Below are 17,732 nucleotides of genomic sequence, written 5' to 3'. Positions count from 1 at the left end.
TTTGTTACAAAGGTCGGCAATCAGTGGAAAGGACGTTTGCAAAAGGTGATGACAGGCATGGCTTTATGAAGCACTTAACTGTCGGACCAAGCTGCTGCCTGGAAATCAGAGCCATGTTTTAATCAAAACCTACCTAAATTGGCTCAGCAGGTCCCTGCTCTACAGCTGCAAGATGGTCTTGTGTGAATGCTTTAATGAAACTACATGACCAGGGTGAATTTTCATCTGCTAGTGGACATTTGTCTAAGTGGGAATTTGTACCACAACACGCCACAGTTAAATTAAAATGGGTATCTATGGTCTGATTTTCCTGCTGTGAATTATGTTCAGTGTCTTCTTCAGCAATCAACAGGCCTGCACTAATCACCAAAAGGTGATCACTGCCAAGAGAGGCAGGATCTGCCCCAACCACCAGTCCAACACCCTGGGCAAATCATAGACTGGTTTGGGTTGGAAGGGACCTGAAAGATCACCTTGTTCCAACCCCCCTGCCACGGGCAGGGACACCTTCCACCAGACCAGGTTGCTCAGAGTCCCCCATCCAACCTGGCCTCAAACACTTCCAGGTATTAGGCATCCACAACTTCTTCAGGCAACCTGCACCAGTGCCTCACTACCCTCTGGATGATGGCAGGAGAGGAGAAGGCCTGAACAACGACCACTATAGAGCTTGTAGTGCCACAACATTAAAAGGTCTCCTAAACACCACACTGGGACATGCAGAGATATGACAGACTCTCCTGATGGGTGAAGAATTTAAAAAACAATCCTGAAGGAGGAGAATATGCAATGGGTAGAGAGACTTGTGAAGTGGACAAGCAATGAACCATTGAGATTATTTACTTTTCTTACACTGTTTGGAGCACAGCGCTCAAACTGCAGAAAAACTTTTCTTTATTTCCAGCCTTGACAGCATATTACCATGTCAACCCTCCTTATCAGCCCCTTGAATTATGCAAGTAGCACACTTGTACATTTTGGAAAATTTGTCCCCATGTGTTGGAGGAATATATGCTCTCAAATCTTTCCTTGAAATTCTCATTTATTGGAATTCCTCCCAAAAAATTACTAAAAAGGCAACACCAGGGTGACACTTAACTCTTCTGACTTCAGACTTATTTCAGAGCTTGCCATCTAGACCTTGGTAGTTAATGGAGAAAAAAAAAAAGATAATGATCTCTATCAGACTTGTCTTAAACATTCAGATCATCAGAAGAGATGAACTGTACCAAAAAGCACATGTTTCTCCCCATGAACTCCAATGCTCTACCCTGCCGTACATCAACACTACAGATGCTAAAGTCAGGTGGAATCATTCCACCCATGTCCCAGGGAAAACCCAGTTCCTAGCCAGCACTGCTTCCCTGTGTTCTCCTGGCTGCTTGCCCTCTGATCTCTAGTTATGTCCCTCTGCCTCGGGAGGGATTTCTGGACCTTGCGCGTGATTTTTAAAATGCAAATTTACAAATTAAGCCTTTAGCTACTGCCTGCTCTAGCAACTACCCAGGTGAGCCTCTTTATTTAAGTCAAGTGCAGTGCAAAAAGTTAAAAGTATGTATTGTAAAAAGGCTGAGACATTTCGCATTCATTGGCCACTGTGGCTGGGAACTGTCACCAGCTAAACAAAACCAGCAGTGGGACTGCAAGTGCAGCTTGTACAAGGAGATCAATGCATGTCCCAAAAATGCAGGGGAGTGCTGAGGAGTCTGAGATGAATCCTGATGTACTTGGCAACACCAGTGCTGTGCAAACTGAGTCTGGGGCAGGGCACAGGGATGTGATCTCATGTAGTGCAGGAAGAGACAGATTACCCAAGACAGGAGTGCCCTGACAGGGTACCTGCATGGTGGCTTCATGCAAAGGACCTGCCCCTTCCTTGTGAGGAAAGTGGGAAGTTTCCTGGCCCGCTGTCCTGCCTGCTGCCAAACTATCCTAGCAAGTTTTGGAGGAGAGGGGTCCAAACTGCCTGTAATCGAGCAGCTTTTGCAGCTGCCTGTTGATACAACGACAGGAGATACGCAGGACAGCTAATCCATAAAGAATATGCCACTCTGTAAGCAACAACTGATCTTATTAGTAACCTTAAGGTAATCAAAGAGGATACATACGTCAGCTAGACACTTGATTTAAGGTAAAGCACTTGTGGAGGAGATGTGGGAATGATCCTGCTGGATTTGTTCAGTCCTGTTGGTTACTATGAAGGTACAGAGTACAGTTGGCAAATCTGGGGTCTCATATTGATTAGCAGCATGAAAAGCACCTTCCCTTACCTCTTGTCCCACAAGGACCAGGCAGTACTTTCAGTTGTTTTACAAGGAGGGCAAGAAGAACACAGTCCTCCACTAGGACTCCTGGAAGGGATTTAGCAACTCTGCACTCTCCAAAAAGTAAATTAGCATTGTCTGACTGAAGTAACCCTGCAAGCCAGCCTGAAGGACTTGGCCCAAGTCCATGGTCCACCTTGTTCCTGCCTTGCACTCACAAAACCACTGATACTGATATAAAGTGCAAAGCAGCTGCCTCTGCCCCTTTGCACTGCCTGTGCTTCCCACTGCTGCAGCTGATAGAGAGGAAGCCAGCAGATGACAAAAGCACTGAGCTGCTCTCACTTTCCTTAACAAGCTCTTTTCAGAACTCTGCTCCCAAGTTCAACCCTGTATGCAGACAGCATCTGGCTCCCAAGCAAACAGCTGCTATATAAATCTTCCTGCTCCTGGTTCTGCTTCTATTAAGCGGTACTCAATAAACATGTCACTGCAGAATTTTCTTGTGCTATCATGGGCTGGCAGTAATTTACAGAGGAGAACTAATTCTTCCTTCACCCTACTCCCACCAGTCAATTTGGATCTGATGGTTATGATGCTCAGCAGGGCCTCTGACTCCTCAGGGAGTGTGGCCCACCAAAGACAAGTGACTCAAGAACGCTTCTCCCTGGAGAGACGGGGCAATATAAACTCTGTGTTGACCACCAAAGGGAAGAGCCACAAGAAAAGCCAGGCCAGAGAAAGAGTCTGAGCCAAATATCTACACTGTTGCATTGTTAACTGTGCATGATTTCAGGCCACTTGGGAGGAAAACAAGGCTTAATTGTTGCACTGTCCCTGACTGTATCCTGTGGGAATTTATTCTCTGCATAATCTATGATGTTTCCCACTAGTGCTTTGGAAATGTCCCTCTGGCGACTTGCAGGAGATGCACACACTGGGAGCACCTGATGTCACAGCTGACCTGCAGCTTGCTGTGCTGCTCAGGATCATCTCTGCTTCCCTGTACCTCCTTCTCTGCCTGTATCCACCTGCTGCCCATTCCTAAGCTTCATTACAGAAAAATTCACAGGCCACAAAACGTCTTTTTTCAGTCTGCATCTTAGGAAAATAGGCAGGTAAACACAGCCAAGGAAGTCCAAAACAAAACCAAGGGATAAGAGATCGTAAATAAATGTCTCTATGACTGAAAGCACACTCAATAAATTTAAAAAGCAACAGTTTTAGAATCTAAGTGTGGTGTTTTGCACCACCATTCCAATGTTATTTTGGTTTAGAAACCACTCTAAATTTCAAGTTGTGAATATCACCATAAATATGTGGGTCTTTACCTTCTAGTGTTACTAGAGGCAACAGTCTCAAACAGCATCACAGTGGTATTGGGAGCTTGTACTTAATTTTTAGCAATTGCCATTAGATACACCACTGTAATTAAGTAATTTAATCTGTTACATATTCTGTATAGAATATGGCATTTGTCAGTCATTTGACCACCCTTAATGCTCTAAGGCATTAATCTCAAACTTGAGCTAAGCAGACAAAGAGGAATAAAAACCTAACAGAAGTTCACACCAGTGCAGTGGGTAAATGGGAGGGCAGCCTTGTCCAGATGTTCACAATGGCTGATCTGCTCTTGTCAGTACACACAGATCCCAAGGTAAAGGGCAAGGGTTCTACACTGAAGCAATGAGCAAAATGATGAAAAACTTGAGCATCCTCCTTGAGCACCCTCAGATTCCACTGAAGTCACAGGAAACTGCCATTTCTCTGGCTACAGCTCAGAGTAAAATGGACTAATTACATCCATAAAAGTCTTGCATTTGCAACCACCATTCTCAGATGCATATCTGCACACTGCAAGCATTCTTGCAAATCACTTGCTCTTTGCCTAACAGAAAACTCATGAACTGTTTTGAGATGCATCCTGAAGGGACCATTTTTAGGGAAAGACTGTCCTGCTGGGAGCTGGGTGGAGGTGCACAGTGCAAGCCTCCAAGCTTAGGGACAAAAGCTTCCCCCACCCCCACCTCCAGGGGACACACAGTGAATTAACAGCAACAAAAGTTCAAGTGCAGCAGAGGAAACCAGTTTCTCCCAGTTAGCCATAGAGTGGAAGGTGCCACCACTGTTGACTGAATTTTTCCTCTACCAAGTTTGATCCTCAGGTTATTTGGTCAAACAGGAAAAACTTACTGTTTACTGAAAAAAGGCCTACTTATCCATTGTTCACTTCCCAATGAGAGCTCACCTGCCACCATTCAACATGCCTTCAGAACCAAAAGAATTAGTAGTAATTTAAAAAATCCAATAAATATCACCACTAGTCTAAGAAAAACCCCAACAAACTCAGACTTGTCTTGTCTTTTACAACAGGCCTAGTTAAAATAACACCCTGATTCATAAAAGCACTTAAGACACATGCATAAGATGCCTGGGATAAGCCAAACAAAGCCAGTTTCTAAATGTCTTAATCTTCACACCAAAATAGAATTGGCAGAAAAAAGAACAAAACTGGAAGATTATAACTAAAAGCTGGCTGCAAAAGTGAACAGAAGGACTAACTGACCTGACCAGAGATTGGATTTGGGTCTTAAAACCCTCAGTGAAGTTGCCCACACTGGGTTACAAGAGAAACCCATTAAGCTGTCTCAGGCTGAATCATTGTACAGTCACAGAAGTAAACAGAATATTTGTAGTAACTACTCGGGAAGTATATATCAGTAGAAGGAGCTTCCAGGTTGACTGAATTGTATTCACACAAGCAAAAAGAACTACAAAATGCCTGCCAACTGCATTGGCTTAGATGTCAAAATGCTGCAAGGAAAGGTAGGGGCAACCTCAAATAAGGTAAACAGTAACATTCAAATTCTAGTGTCTGAAGGAATGAACAACATCCTGACATTTGTTCCAAACCCTCCTTCACGAGCACAAATGTCATCAGAAAAAGAGACTCAGTACGTTTCTTTCGGAGGAGGAGCTGAAACTGCCCTGCCAGCTGACAGGATTGTTTACCAGCCGGTAAAACAAATGAGATGCACAACCCAGGAAACCTTTGTTCAGTGAGTTGCAGGGGGAGCCTAACCGTGTGAGGGACAAAAGAACCGATGTGGAGAGGTGACGCCGAAGGCAAATTTTAGGCCTTATTATAAAATGCAAGGACATTTCTCGGTCCTGGTACAGTGCCAGAAGCCCCGTGTCCGTGGGCTGTGTGCGCACAGGGAGCGAGCAGCGGGTGAAGCCGGAGGAGGCTTTTCTCGCGTCACCCGCCGGCGAGTCCAAAGGTTGTTGTCACAGATCTCCACCGCCTTGGGTGCCAACCCCCAAACACGGCTGATTTCAAGCGAGAGGCCCCTGAGCGCTATTCCTGCTGCTAACGCGCCGCTTCTCCCACTTAGCCACTTGTCCAGGGAGAACTGCGGGGAGCCGCTGGCGCACCGCATCGCCTCCCCCCGCCGCCGCCGCCGCCCAGGGCCGGCGGGTCCCGCTGCTCCCACGGAACCCACCACACCCGCACCGCTCACCAACACCGCACTTACTGTTCGCACGAGAAAACCATTCCTCAGCTTGCAAATCCCAAGCTGCAAGGGGGACCGTCTGTGCGACCAGGCAGGCATGGAAGAGGAAACCCCTCCTCCACAGATGCCCTATTTATCCGCCGCTTTAGCATCCCGCGTGGCGGGGGGAGAGAGACTCGCCCTCCTCCTCCTCCTCCCCGACCCCGAGCTGGGGAGACAGCGTACCTCTCCCCCCTCATTTTAACCCCGACGTTTTGCGTTGGTATTTTTTTTACCTGGCGAACGGCCGCATCCCTCCTCAGAACAAAACCACGAGAGCTTTATTCTGACACAAGAGAATTAGCCCATGAGAAAGCGCACGCCGGGGCGGCTGCCTGCGGCTGCCGACAAAAAGATTGCAAGCTGAAGCCTTCGGCACCGAGAAAGGTGGATGCAGTGCTCATTTCTTGTGCAAAAGAGGGACTGGAGTCTCAGCCCCGGATGATTTACAGCAGAGTCAATTTGAAGCAAACCCAAAAAACCGAGAGCACGTACATCCACGCACAGGCACCACGCACAAAGAGGTATCCTTACTTCTCCTGCATTCTGCTCTCTCCCCTTTACCATTATATCCCAGGTATTTAAGGACGAATTAAATCTCCCACACACTAACCTGTCCTCTCTTTAACCTTCCAGACCAGGCAGAAGGCCTCCAGTGCAAATAGCCTGTTATGCTGGAGGACAAAATAAGCCCTAATCTTCATTTATGATATCATTCGTTTATGGAAAAACACACTGTCATGTTTTCTCTGTGTTATGACTGCCAGAGATCACGGGGTGGGAAAGAAAGGCGGAAGTTGGAGAACCTTGGATTACAAGTCACTCCCCATCCAGCCAATATCAGGAAAAAAATAAAGAAGTTAGGATAATCCCACAAAAAATGCAAAGAATGGTTTTGAAATCAAAGGTTTTTCAGTATTCAGATAATCTCCTGCAGACCTGTACTGGCTTGCTGATCACTCACACGGTAGGACACACAGTGCCTGGGAAGACACAGCACAGTGGGAGAAGGCTTTGGACATTTACACAGGTAAATCATGCTCAGTCACCTCCACGGTTTAACATCGTGGTCCAGGGTGGTTCAAAACCATATTTGAAAGGGTAGGTCTGAGAAAATGGGGAAATAATTCCCCCAGCTTTACAGGCAGACACTGGGAATGGCGACAGCCTGCAGGAAACAAGGACTCCCGTTGCACTGCCAGCTCCCCCTGCTCCCGGCACACATTGCATAACCAAAATAAGCCCAACCATCATGGCTGATACAATAATGAATTCTGTCACAGCCTCTGCACCAAAGCAAAGCGTAATCCTCAAAGGACAGAGGGAACATGGAAAGAAAGCAGGCACTTTGTGACTGAGATTTCAATTATCCAGGGTTTTTTTTACCAAAATAAATACAAGAATGAGATGTTACAGTGGTACTGACACAAACCAGTACGATTCTGCTGGACATTGCGGTTATCATTTACCTGGGGGCCTCTCTGCAGCATATTTTGCTTCCCTTGCATTATTGCAATATTGATCTGCAGCAATTCAAAGAGACCTTTGAACCTGGAGTGAACCTACAGTGACTGTGGGCTATGACAGCACAGCAACACGTGGTGCCTGATAGTCTGTCCTGCCAAAGGGTAAGCAAGGTAGTGGAAAATAAATAGAGACCACCTGAGTGGTGGTATGAACTCAGTCCCCAAAACTACCAGGCCCACTGCTGCCCGAGCAGCTTTTGGGACAACCCAGCCACAGTAGGGGTGCAGGGAGGAGAGGGAATCACAGAGCAGTGGCTCACTGGAGCTCCCCAATGAAGCCTCTGTGGACACCTAGCACAGCACAAAGTGATGTCACTGGAGAGCTTAAACGTCTTCCCAGTTTTTCTGCAACCTGAGCAGCTTCAGGATGTTTGGGAATTTCAGTCCCCCAGGGTACGCAAGAAACCATCTGAAAACACCTTGATTTTCCCAAGTTCGATGTGGGAAGGAAGGGCTGACTTTGGTTGTGGCGGTTTAAGATTCCTGGACCCTGCAATGACAGCTGGCAGCTTGCAAACACAGGGAAAACACCCAGTTGCCAAGGATTCCTATTTAAAAGAATGAGAAGACACATTTGACCTTCCTAGGTTCTGTGCATTTTCATGCTTGCATAAATGGTTGCAGTCATTTGAACCCATTCCTGCTACATACACAAAAACTTTGCCTTTCTCCACAAGGCTGAAAACAGGGACCAGACCCACCAAAGTAAGAAAACACATCACAATGTGCCCACAGCCAGAGCAGCTGAGAAATGGCATCCCCCTTCCACAGCTTAGCAGCAGTGGCACGAGCTGCAGGATGTCCAGAGGTACAGAAATGCAACATCAGCTACATTAGAGACCGATCTGCAGGTTTTTGCTTGTCTACCACCCGTGTGCAGCCTGGGCAGTCCTTCTCCTACTGCTTCAGCAACAAAAGCAAGAGCCTTTCTGCGTCCATTTCTACAGTCAGCACAAGGCTCCCTTTCTGCCTGTTAAGTGTGTTTGCATTCCCCATCCATCAACTAAGACTTCAGCAGGAGAAACTCCCCTAGTAAGAGTATCTTCTGAGCTGAACAGGAATTCATTTGTTCTCCTTTCCAGGAATGCTAATGCCCTGATGGTTACTTTATCCCGTGAAAATTAACATTTTGAGACTTTTCCAAGTTTGCAGCCAGAGCGTGGCTTGGCGCAACACACGCGGCAAAGCTTTTGTCACTGCACAAGCCAAGCACAGGCACATAATGAAAGTGTTAAGTCCTGCAAGTGCAGCCATATGGCAAATCTGAGCTTGTCACCATGAACTAAGAGAATCACTTCAAGGACTAAATAGGGAGCTCACCTAATTTGCCCATCTGTCCCAGGACGTTTATTGGTTTTAAAAGGTGAAACAAGCTATCAGGAGGAACACTCTGCATTGATACACTGCCTCCAGGCTGCTTTGGTTTCATCTTGGTATCACACAGCCATCACACTGCACTACAGAAAAGGTAAAATGCTGCTCAGGTTGCAGGGTCACCCATGGAGTATTAGCAGCCACAGAACTGAATCTAATCTCAATTAGATTCCTTTGTGGATACGGGTTATTTCATACTCTTGAACCACAGGATCAAAAAGTGCCTTTCTAAAAGAAAGATTCAGTGCCCAAAAATGAAGAACTGGCTTGGAACACACAGCTATTCAATATACATTTTCTCCCCCTAATCAGTGGCTCTGTAGTTCACTTTCTGCCCAAATCTTGGCCTGCTATGAAGACATAGCATGATTTGGTCCTTGCCCCTGTGATGGTGGGTGGGCCACTGAGAGCCAAGGTGCAGTGGGCTGTGGTGCAAATAAAGGCAGCAGATCACTGTGAGTTCAACAGAAACTGCTGAAGTTGTAATACTTGTCAAAAAAAAAGCTTCAAATGGTCACAGATTCACTCAAAAACTCAGAAAATTTACACTTTGATTTACTTGCCACAGTTCCTGATCTGAAAAGATAGGAGCAAAACTACCTTCTAATTTCATTATTTCAGGAGAAAGATAAGATTTTTCTCCCCACCACAGTCAAATTTATCATATCTCTCCAGGCAGAATTCCCCTATCCTCAAACCCTCCAAGGCCCTCTGACACTCCTTCCCTGAGGCATCTCCTCCATTCCTCTTATCTTGCCCAAGACATGCATCAATGCCCAAAGAAAAGGGCTTTGCACAGGTGTGCTGACATGGCAGCAGTCCTGCAGTGCCACGGTATCTCTTCCAAAGGGCCACAGTGGGTGTACAGCCCCTGTACCATTCCCTAAGGGCTCCCTGGAGCCAACCCATCCTACTGTCCATTGAATGAAACTGGTGATGGCAGATGTTTGGGATCGTGAGAGGATGTCTGGATTGTGATGGCTCAATCTAGCAGGGCCAAAATATTCTGCCACCACACTCTTTTTATGAGCTCTTTCAACACATCATAAATACCATTTTTTAACTGAAAAGGAAGGAGACAGTCTATCAGCACGGGGCATCCCAACCCACGCTCACAGGTCTGGTGGTAATTTATGACTGAGCAGCTGAGAACTGCTGAGCTGGGAGCCAAGCCCAAGCAAGGGGGATTAGGCGAGGGAGGAGATGTGCACCCGGGCTGCAAAACGCTGCCATACACTGAACCTCTGCCAGTACTAAGTCCAAGAGGACCAGCAGAGCCCATGGGGCTGCCTGATAACCTTGGACCACTGAGGGAGCTGCTTAAAATCATATTTTGCCAGGTCCTTTCAGTTCATTGCCCTGGTGCTAAGCAGGAAATTGGTGGAAATTGCAAGTAGAAGCTGGCATATGACAGACATTTTGGGATTAAGAACACAGGAACAATCATAAAGCATCACACCAATTCTCCAGTAGCTGCAATATCCACTTAGACATCAAATACTGGCAGCCTTGTTGATGCTCTAGGCAAATCCACACTAATGTACCTCAAAGCACCACTGTACACTTGTCTGAAGGTAAAGATTTAAGACATCCCAGGTAGACAAACAAGTGCTCTGTTGTCACAGAGTGCTGGAATAAGACATCCAAATCTCTCTAAATATCCCATCAGTTCTTTAGAATATTTTCCTAAAGAATGGTAGGAATGTGCCATTTTAACCTCAGTTTTAACCTGCATTTGAAAATTGCTACAATTCAAAACTAACACACAGCAGAACACAAATGATCATAAAAGTGCTTTAAAAGTGACACATTACCATCAGAGGAGAACAGGAAAAGTGCTGTTATAAAAGTGGAGCTTTCTCTCCTGCATGGGATCAAACACGGACACACCTTGAGACAACCATTGCAAGACTACCTGCAACGTGTAGGACCTTAAGAAGGCACCTTCTGCTTAATCATTCACGGCTCATGTGTCACCATTAATTCAGATCTCATTCCTGATTAAGGCCCAGCACACTTAGCACTACATTGTCACAGCACAAACCACCCTCCTTATCTGTCCCAAACTCAGCAACAGAGCTTCTGAGGGCCCACAGAGGGGATTACTGGCAAAACAAAACCTTGGGAGAGAAGTTTAGACCAATACTAATTTCGTGTTAGCCTTATTATTTCTGGATTACTAATAAACTCAGCAGGGGGTGAGACCAGCCCAGCATCCTCCTCCTGCCAAGCTGTGGTAGAAACTCAGAGATAATGATGAAATGGGATCGTCTCAGTAAGGCTAACACTAAAATGATCATGATGTTCTTAACTCTGTCAAGTATAATAAAGATGTTTAATCCTTTAAGAAGAGGTCGTTGCCTAGACTATGCAGGTTTTTGTTTTAATTTCAACTGGTAGTATTTTACATTTCACCATCATACAAGAGATCCTAAATTTAAAAGAAACTCATATGGTCTTTCAGGTTTTTTATGAGAGACTGAGTAAAGAAATAGCACTGATATTAAATGGAATTTCATACGCTTCTGAATGTAAAGAAGGAATGTTATCATTTTATAAATCTGACTGTCTACAGAGACAGAACAGAATCTATTCTTAAATTCTGTGCTTTCAGACATAGGGTGAAACAAAGGCTTTTGTTAAAACAGGAGGCTCTCCTAAAAAGCCCACATGAACTCCTACCAGACTGCCTTAAAATCAAGTTGCAATTCAACACATGCAACAGAGAGATCATTTTAACTCTTCCTTTTGCAAAGCTCCCGTAATAAAAATTATATTTTATATGAATTTTTACACCCTGCCCTCTACCATTGAGTAAGTTAAGACATCTGGTGTCCTAATACAGCAACAAGTCATTACGAAAAAAGCATTCACTTCAGCTTGACTCTCAAAAATACATTTCAACAGAACTGAAAAGTCGTGTCAGTCTGTTTTTGATGGTCAAGGACATAAGCCTCTGACTTTTATCTCACATAAAACATTGAAAATCATTTTCTTACCGTGACCCAATGACATCAAAGAGGTGCTGCCAGCGATCATTGATTTTGTTGAGTTTGTCATCTATTTCTGCAACTCTGCTCTTGTTGCTAGCCTTGATTAGCTGATCACCCATTTGTTTCAAGTGAAGCTTATTTTCACTGAACAGGTTTATTTCTTCCATGCAGTCCTGATAAATATACACAAACATTGCTTAACTAGAGGGCAAAACAAAACAGTAAAACCAAAACAAAACTATCTCTTTCTTTTCCCACAGGTGTGATGTGAAGTCAGGTTTGTCTGGAGTTTCTACATTAGCATGTACCACTCTTTCACTTAAAAGAAGAAGAAAATCTCAATGAAGAAGCCCTCTCACACTGATGCCACTATGAAAAAATAAGCAGCTTAAAGACTTGCAAGTGCCAGGAGTAAGTACTCCTAAAAATAGAAACTGAATGTTCTAATTTTATCTGTTTTCCTGATTTAAAGTAGTTTTTCAATGAAGTTACCTCAAAGGAACCCAAATTCAAGTCTAGGATGGCTTTATTTTGCTGGTATTCTTATGCAGAGGAGATCTAGGATTAGATATTGAGACCTTTTAGCCATGGGGAGGAACACGGCAGAAAAATAATGGTCCTTTTTAAAACCAAGCTAATACAAAAGTATTAGAAAGCACTAACTACCATGGGGAAGGGGCAAAATTAAGTTTTATTTTTGGCTGTGGAAACTTTTTGTTCACCTACCCTGTCCTTCAATCTTCTTTGCCCTCTGACTACCAGTTGTGTAGATGATAGAGGTGGTGAGAGCAGTGAGCTGCTCCCAGGACACCACTGATCCCCAGCAGGGAAAGCTCTGAGCAGTGCTGTGTGTGCACAGGTGCCCCAAAATCCCAACAACACTGACCCCCCACTACTGCAGCTCACACAGCTCACACTCCATGCCTAAATGCACTCAGGAGGCATTTCTGTTTGCATTATGCTCCAAGTCTGAACATCAAGAAGATATGAGATGATGGTAGAAAAGCTCACCTACTCACAAAAGCCCTTACCTGTTGGTTTATATCACGTATCACTTCTAAGAAGCAAGAAGTACATGAGGAATGGTGTCTCTGTAACGAGCTACCAGACTGCAACTGAAGAAAAGCGGTGCTGCTACTTACCTTCTGCAATTTGTCTATCATGTCCTCAATGCTAACATCTGCAGTCTGCAACACTTTGCTTTCCATTTGCACCAGCCAGGAGCACAGCTCCTTGTTCTTTTCATTGAACAAGATCCAGGCATTGAGCCTGTCCTCGATCTCCTGCTTCCGCAGAGACACCTGTGGAAAAGCATAAAATAATATTAACTTCCAGCAACAGCTTTCTCAGGAAGGAAACCAGCAATTATGAGCCTTCTAATTTCGAGACTGCATTTGATCATATTCCATTTTGCAGGAGCAGTTATCAAGTATCTCTACTTTTCAAAGCCAGCAAGCAGGTTGTTATTACATCTTATTTTGGATAGCAGGGCAAAAAGTTGACAAGCAAATATCAGATTCTCTCCCTCAGAAGAATGAAACTGAGTGACAGCTTTATAAATAATGTGCTTATATAATAATTTAAAATGTTACTCGATGAAAAACCTGAAAATGCCAAACAAAGAAGGAATATAAAATATTTAATTACTACATACTGTTTAGTATGGCCTTATACATAACACAAGAGAAATAACACCTTGGTAAGTTCTTGTTTTTCTGCCACTGTAAGAGACACTGTGCAGCTCCTGACTGGAATAATTTTATCTCTATAAAAGCCTCCCTCTTTTCTTTCCATTCGCTCACCAGTTCTTGGAGAACTTGCAAAAAAATTAGCATCAAGAATCTATCCTTTTCATTGAAAACTATGGATTTTTCCCCCCATCAAAATTACATTTGTCAGGACTGATAAACAAATTGTCTAGACAGAGAAATTAAGGTCTGATACTGCCTAAACCAGCAGAGCTATTACCACTGCTCCAATATCTCAGAAAGAAGCAGGGTCACTGTTATTCTAGCTAATAGTACCTGTTTCTAGCCTAGAGATCTTAAATATGTGTTTGCATTCATTTATCTACTTCTGTGGATTCCCATACTAAGATATATGGAACAAAGAAAGGGGAAAAAAAGTACAGGTTCTACTGAAACAAGAGAAACAACCCCTCACCAACAAACTTTGTCTAAAGACTGAACATCACATTTTGCTTGTCTTGGCTGCAAATGGCCACTCTAAATATTACCCCATGGCAGGAAACACTCCCTCTTCACATCTCACATGCACCTTATACAGCATGACTCCTCAAAATTCCATTATTGATTCTTATAGACTAACCTCTAACACTATTTTGTAGCCCAAAGGGAAGTTTAAGTGTTCAGTGTGGAAGCAAGACCAGCTCCACGTAACACCAGGATCAAAAGAGAAGGCAGCAAGCCCTCACCCAACATACTGCTTTTGTCCTTTAAATTCTGACTTTTTTTAACAAGGGGATGGAGAGGTGGAAGTGATTTCTGAATCCTTCATGATGATTTAAGCAAAGAGATGAGGTTGAAAGCACTGTCTTGAGACACAGGGAAACGGTCTCCAAAGTTCTCCATCGGAAGAAGTCTGGAGATGACAAGGACCTCAGAAACTCTCTAAGGGGGTCTCTGCTCTGGGATGCTCCCTTGTACTGTCAGCCTCAGAGGTATGAAGGGTAAACCCCTCATCCTTCCTCTGTGACTTGCAACATCTCATGTGTGGAGATGAGAGTTAACTTGGTCAGTGTAAGAACACACTATGCATGTGTGTAAAGACACCATTAAATCCTGACATGATCCTGACTCCATTTTTGCCTGCTAAGCACAAGGGTAAGGCAGGATTTTGAGAACAAGAAGCAGCTTTTATCTGGCTAAGCAATACAGACTGTGGGTATAACAGGAATGACCCAAAAAATCCCAGACAAGCTTCTAGGAACATGAGCCCTTCAATCCACTGCTTTGAGCACTTTCTCCTTGGACCAGCTGCCCTGGTACCATCTCCATTTTGCATCCACAGCATGATGTGCATTCCCAAGGGAGGCTAAAAGAACATCAAGGCCCAGGCCCAACCCGTACTCTGGCGTTCATCAGGATGGGATGCTCTGCTCGCCGATGTGAATAGTTAAATCTGTGACCTACATGCACCTTGCAAGGGCAGCTCTGCAAACGCTAATCCCTCGAGTGCATCTGCTCCCTCCGTGTGTTGTGTCCCTGCCCAGCCGAGCACAGGCATCTGACTGTCCTGCTGCTGTGGCAGTGACAGCTGCGGCGGCGTCGCTCTTTCACCTCTCTGCATTTATTCTGCAGACTTTTCTTCACACAATACATCTTGACTCTCATTTGTAAGCCAAAACAAAGCAGTTGTGCTAACAGCAGAGCTGGCAAAGTCTGCTTTCCTGCCCCGGTGTCAGGCACTGAGCATCAGTGCCAGCTCTCCGGAGGCTCATTAGGGCTGTGCAAACATTTCAGTGCCTCCCTCCACTACAGCCCCGAACAGATTCCTCCCACTACGGATTCTGTGTGCTTAACACAGTCACATTAATGTCACCTCTCTCCTCTCTCCAAGATGGACTGAGCTAAACATTGTTCCCTCAGGAAATTAAAATGGAAATTTCAAATAAAATCTGAACTTAAATTACTGCAGGAAATTACCACTTGGATAGACTGAAGTAGGGTACATAAAAAAAAAAAAAAGCTTAATTTTCAGGGCTATTCACCACAGTGGGGACAGCAGGCTTCAGCAGCTCACCAAAAAATGAAAAACATAAAAGTTCTTGCATTTATACGCTTAACTACAGATTCCCATTAGGAAAATGGTTCAGGCATTTTGATTTAAAAATAATGGCCCTTATTTCTCAGGAAGGGGGAGGATGTCTCTGGAATTATTTTCAGAGTTCAGAAGCAATAACAGAGAAAACACTGGTTGTAGAGTAACCATCCCATTTAAGGTAAAGATACTCAATTCTTCTTTCTCATTGCAACGCAAAAAATTAACCCAAATAACTATTTCATCACAGCACAGTTTCTGAAATAAGCATAGCTGTCCATTACTCTGGCAATATCCCCACCAAGATTGCTTTACCTTTGCCTGAGTAAGAGTTAGAAACAAAATACTAACTTGCTTTGATACTTCTTTACGAACTGTAAAATAAAAGCTAGAGAGTTGTGAGTAAAGAGAGGCAAGAGTTTTGCTTGCTGGTGTGTAGAGCCACTCAGAGTAACATAAGACCCCAAATTATTTTACTTCTTCCAATCCTGTTAAGAGGGCAAAGTAAACACATTCAAACTGCATAATAACCTAATGAATCAAGTTCATGTGACTTTGCTGTAAATGCTCCCCAGCAATTTCACATGCAACACTAAATTAAGTGTAATACAGCAATAAGCCACAAAAAATGCAAATATTTCACAGTATTTTACTGCTACAGAAAAGACAAGTCTGTTCTTAATGGGTTTAAACCCATTTCAACACATTTACATTTTCTTTATCAAGTCTCCTGGCATTTTGTTTTCACTTCCCCCCTTCTTTTCCCTGCTCCATGCCCTCAGGCAATTCCTGTGCTCATCCCTCCCCCCAGCCCTCCCTCCCTCCCTCCCTCCCTCCCTTTGGCAGCCCAGAACAAAGGCACCTATTCCAGTAAACAGCTGCATCTGGGCTCTGTGCAGTTCGGCACTCACTAGTTACAAAGGGTTTGCAACAAAAATCTCAGCAGTCTGTGTCCAGGACACAAAGGGCAAACTCCAGCCCGGGTCAGCTGCACCAGGAGAAGACCCATTCCCACCCAAAACTGCAAAAGTGAGCCAAACCCAAGGGAAACTCCATCTGCTGACCTGCTCCCCCCTTTCCTGCCGGGCCACACGGATACACATCCCGCTATAAACCCCCAGAGGAGGTGAAGACTTACCCGCAAGCAGAGCTCTTCCCACTGCCTGTGCAAGTGTTCCACTTGCTCCTTGAGCACCATCATGTCCTCGGTGAGGATGAGGTGTGCCAGCTCCGCCTTCATGGCCTGCAGCTCCTTCATGTCGTGGGCCCAGTCTGCCAGCGACTGCTCCAGCTCCTGCATGGAAATGCACCAGCACAAGCCTTGGCACTAAGCTCCTCGGCTTTCCAAACCTGCTCGCTAATCCCTTGCCTGGCCTGTGGGGGAGGAGAGCAGGGAATGTGCAGCTGCCTGTGCTGTGCTCTCCAGCAGGGCTGGGCTGGTCTGGGTCTCTCTGAGTCCACTGGAGCTCCACTGGAGCCCCGGGATGTGCTCCACTGGTACCACCGCTGCATCCAAAAGTGCCGGAGCGCAGCCTGGCCCCTGCAACTCCCCACGCTCCAGGGCAGCCTTTGGCATTTCACACCCAGGCTGAAACATGCCCACTTCTTTGGAGTTTCCTTTTTTTTTTTTGTTTCTTTTATAATTATTTTGGGCAAGTCGCTTTCCACCTGCATTTGCTCCGATTTCAGGTTATTTATTTAAATGCTAAAAAAATAAAATCAGTTCCCCTCTCGAATGAATGATTTCACAGGCACTTCCTCAGATTTGTCAGGAATGTGGAGCTTTTAAATTGCTCATTCACACAGACGCCCAGTCTCTTCTGCTTTGCTCCCCTAACTTCCCTTGCTCTTTATAATGAAGTTACACATTTTCCTTAAGAGTGTTAAAATTGTCACCTAAAAAGCAGAGGCACCACTGCATGCAGCTGGGAAATGAGACTCAACACGCAAGGTCCTAGGTCCCAATTTGCAGAGAGGCTGCTGGAAGTGTCACTTGCTCATCTAACAAAAAAACCTCGTACAGAGAATCCAATTTGTCTCATTTTAAAGGGAAAAAAAAACCTGTGAGTGTTTGTATCAGAAGTGTGCTGGCTCTGAGCCCTGTGAGGATTTTCACAGGTCTTGGACCCAGCTTCAACACTAGAGAAAAAACCAAACAAACACACCTGAGACTAAAATTTACTTAGGCTCACAATAAATTACTCCCTACAAATGCGTACACGTGTATTTATATATCCTAAC

The 17,732-nt window shown here is 44.8% G+C and overlaps 1 protein-coding gene across 3 annotated transcripts in view; it reads right to left on the bottom strand.

Annotated features, from left to right (window-relative positions):
* Positions 1-17,732, bottom strand: part of SYNE2 (spectrin repeat containing nuclear envelope protein 2) — a 180,580-nt gene that overhangs the window by 19,311 nt on the left and 143,537 nt on the right. For all 3 annotated transcript variants that reach the window (XM_017807555.1, XM_017807558.1, XM_017807556.1), the window contains exons 99-101: positions 16,630-16,785; positions 12,854-13,012; positions 11,718-11,884 (exon numbers count right to left, since the gene is read on the bottom strand). In XM_017807555.1, coding sequence (XP_017663044.1) covers positions 11,718-11,884; positions 12,854-13,012; positions 16,630-16,785 — 482 coding nt within the window. The remainder of the gene's footprint in view (positions 1-11,717; positions 11,885-12,853; positions 13,013-16,629; positions 16,786-17,732) is intronic.

This window comes from Lepidothrix coronata, unplaced genomic scaffold, assembly GCF_001604755.1.
Source record: "Lepidothrix coronata isolate B3197 unplaced genomic scaffold, Lepidothrix_coronata-1.0 Scaffold19, whole genome shotgun sequence".
Taxonomy (NCBI): Eukaryota; Metazoa; Chordata; class Aves; order Passeriformes; family Pipridae; genus Lepidothrix; species Lepidothrix coronata.
Note: the sequence above shows the minus strand (reverse complement) of the source record. Positions and strands in the feature narration are given on the sequence as shown.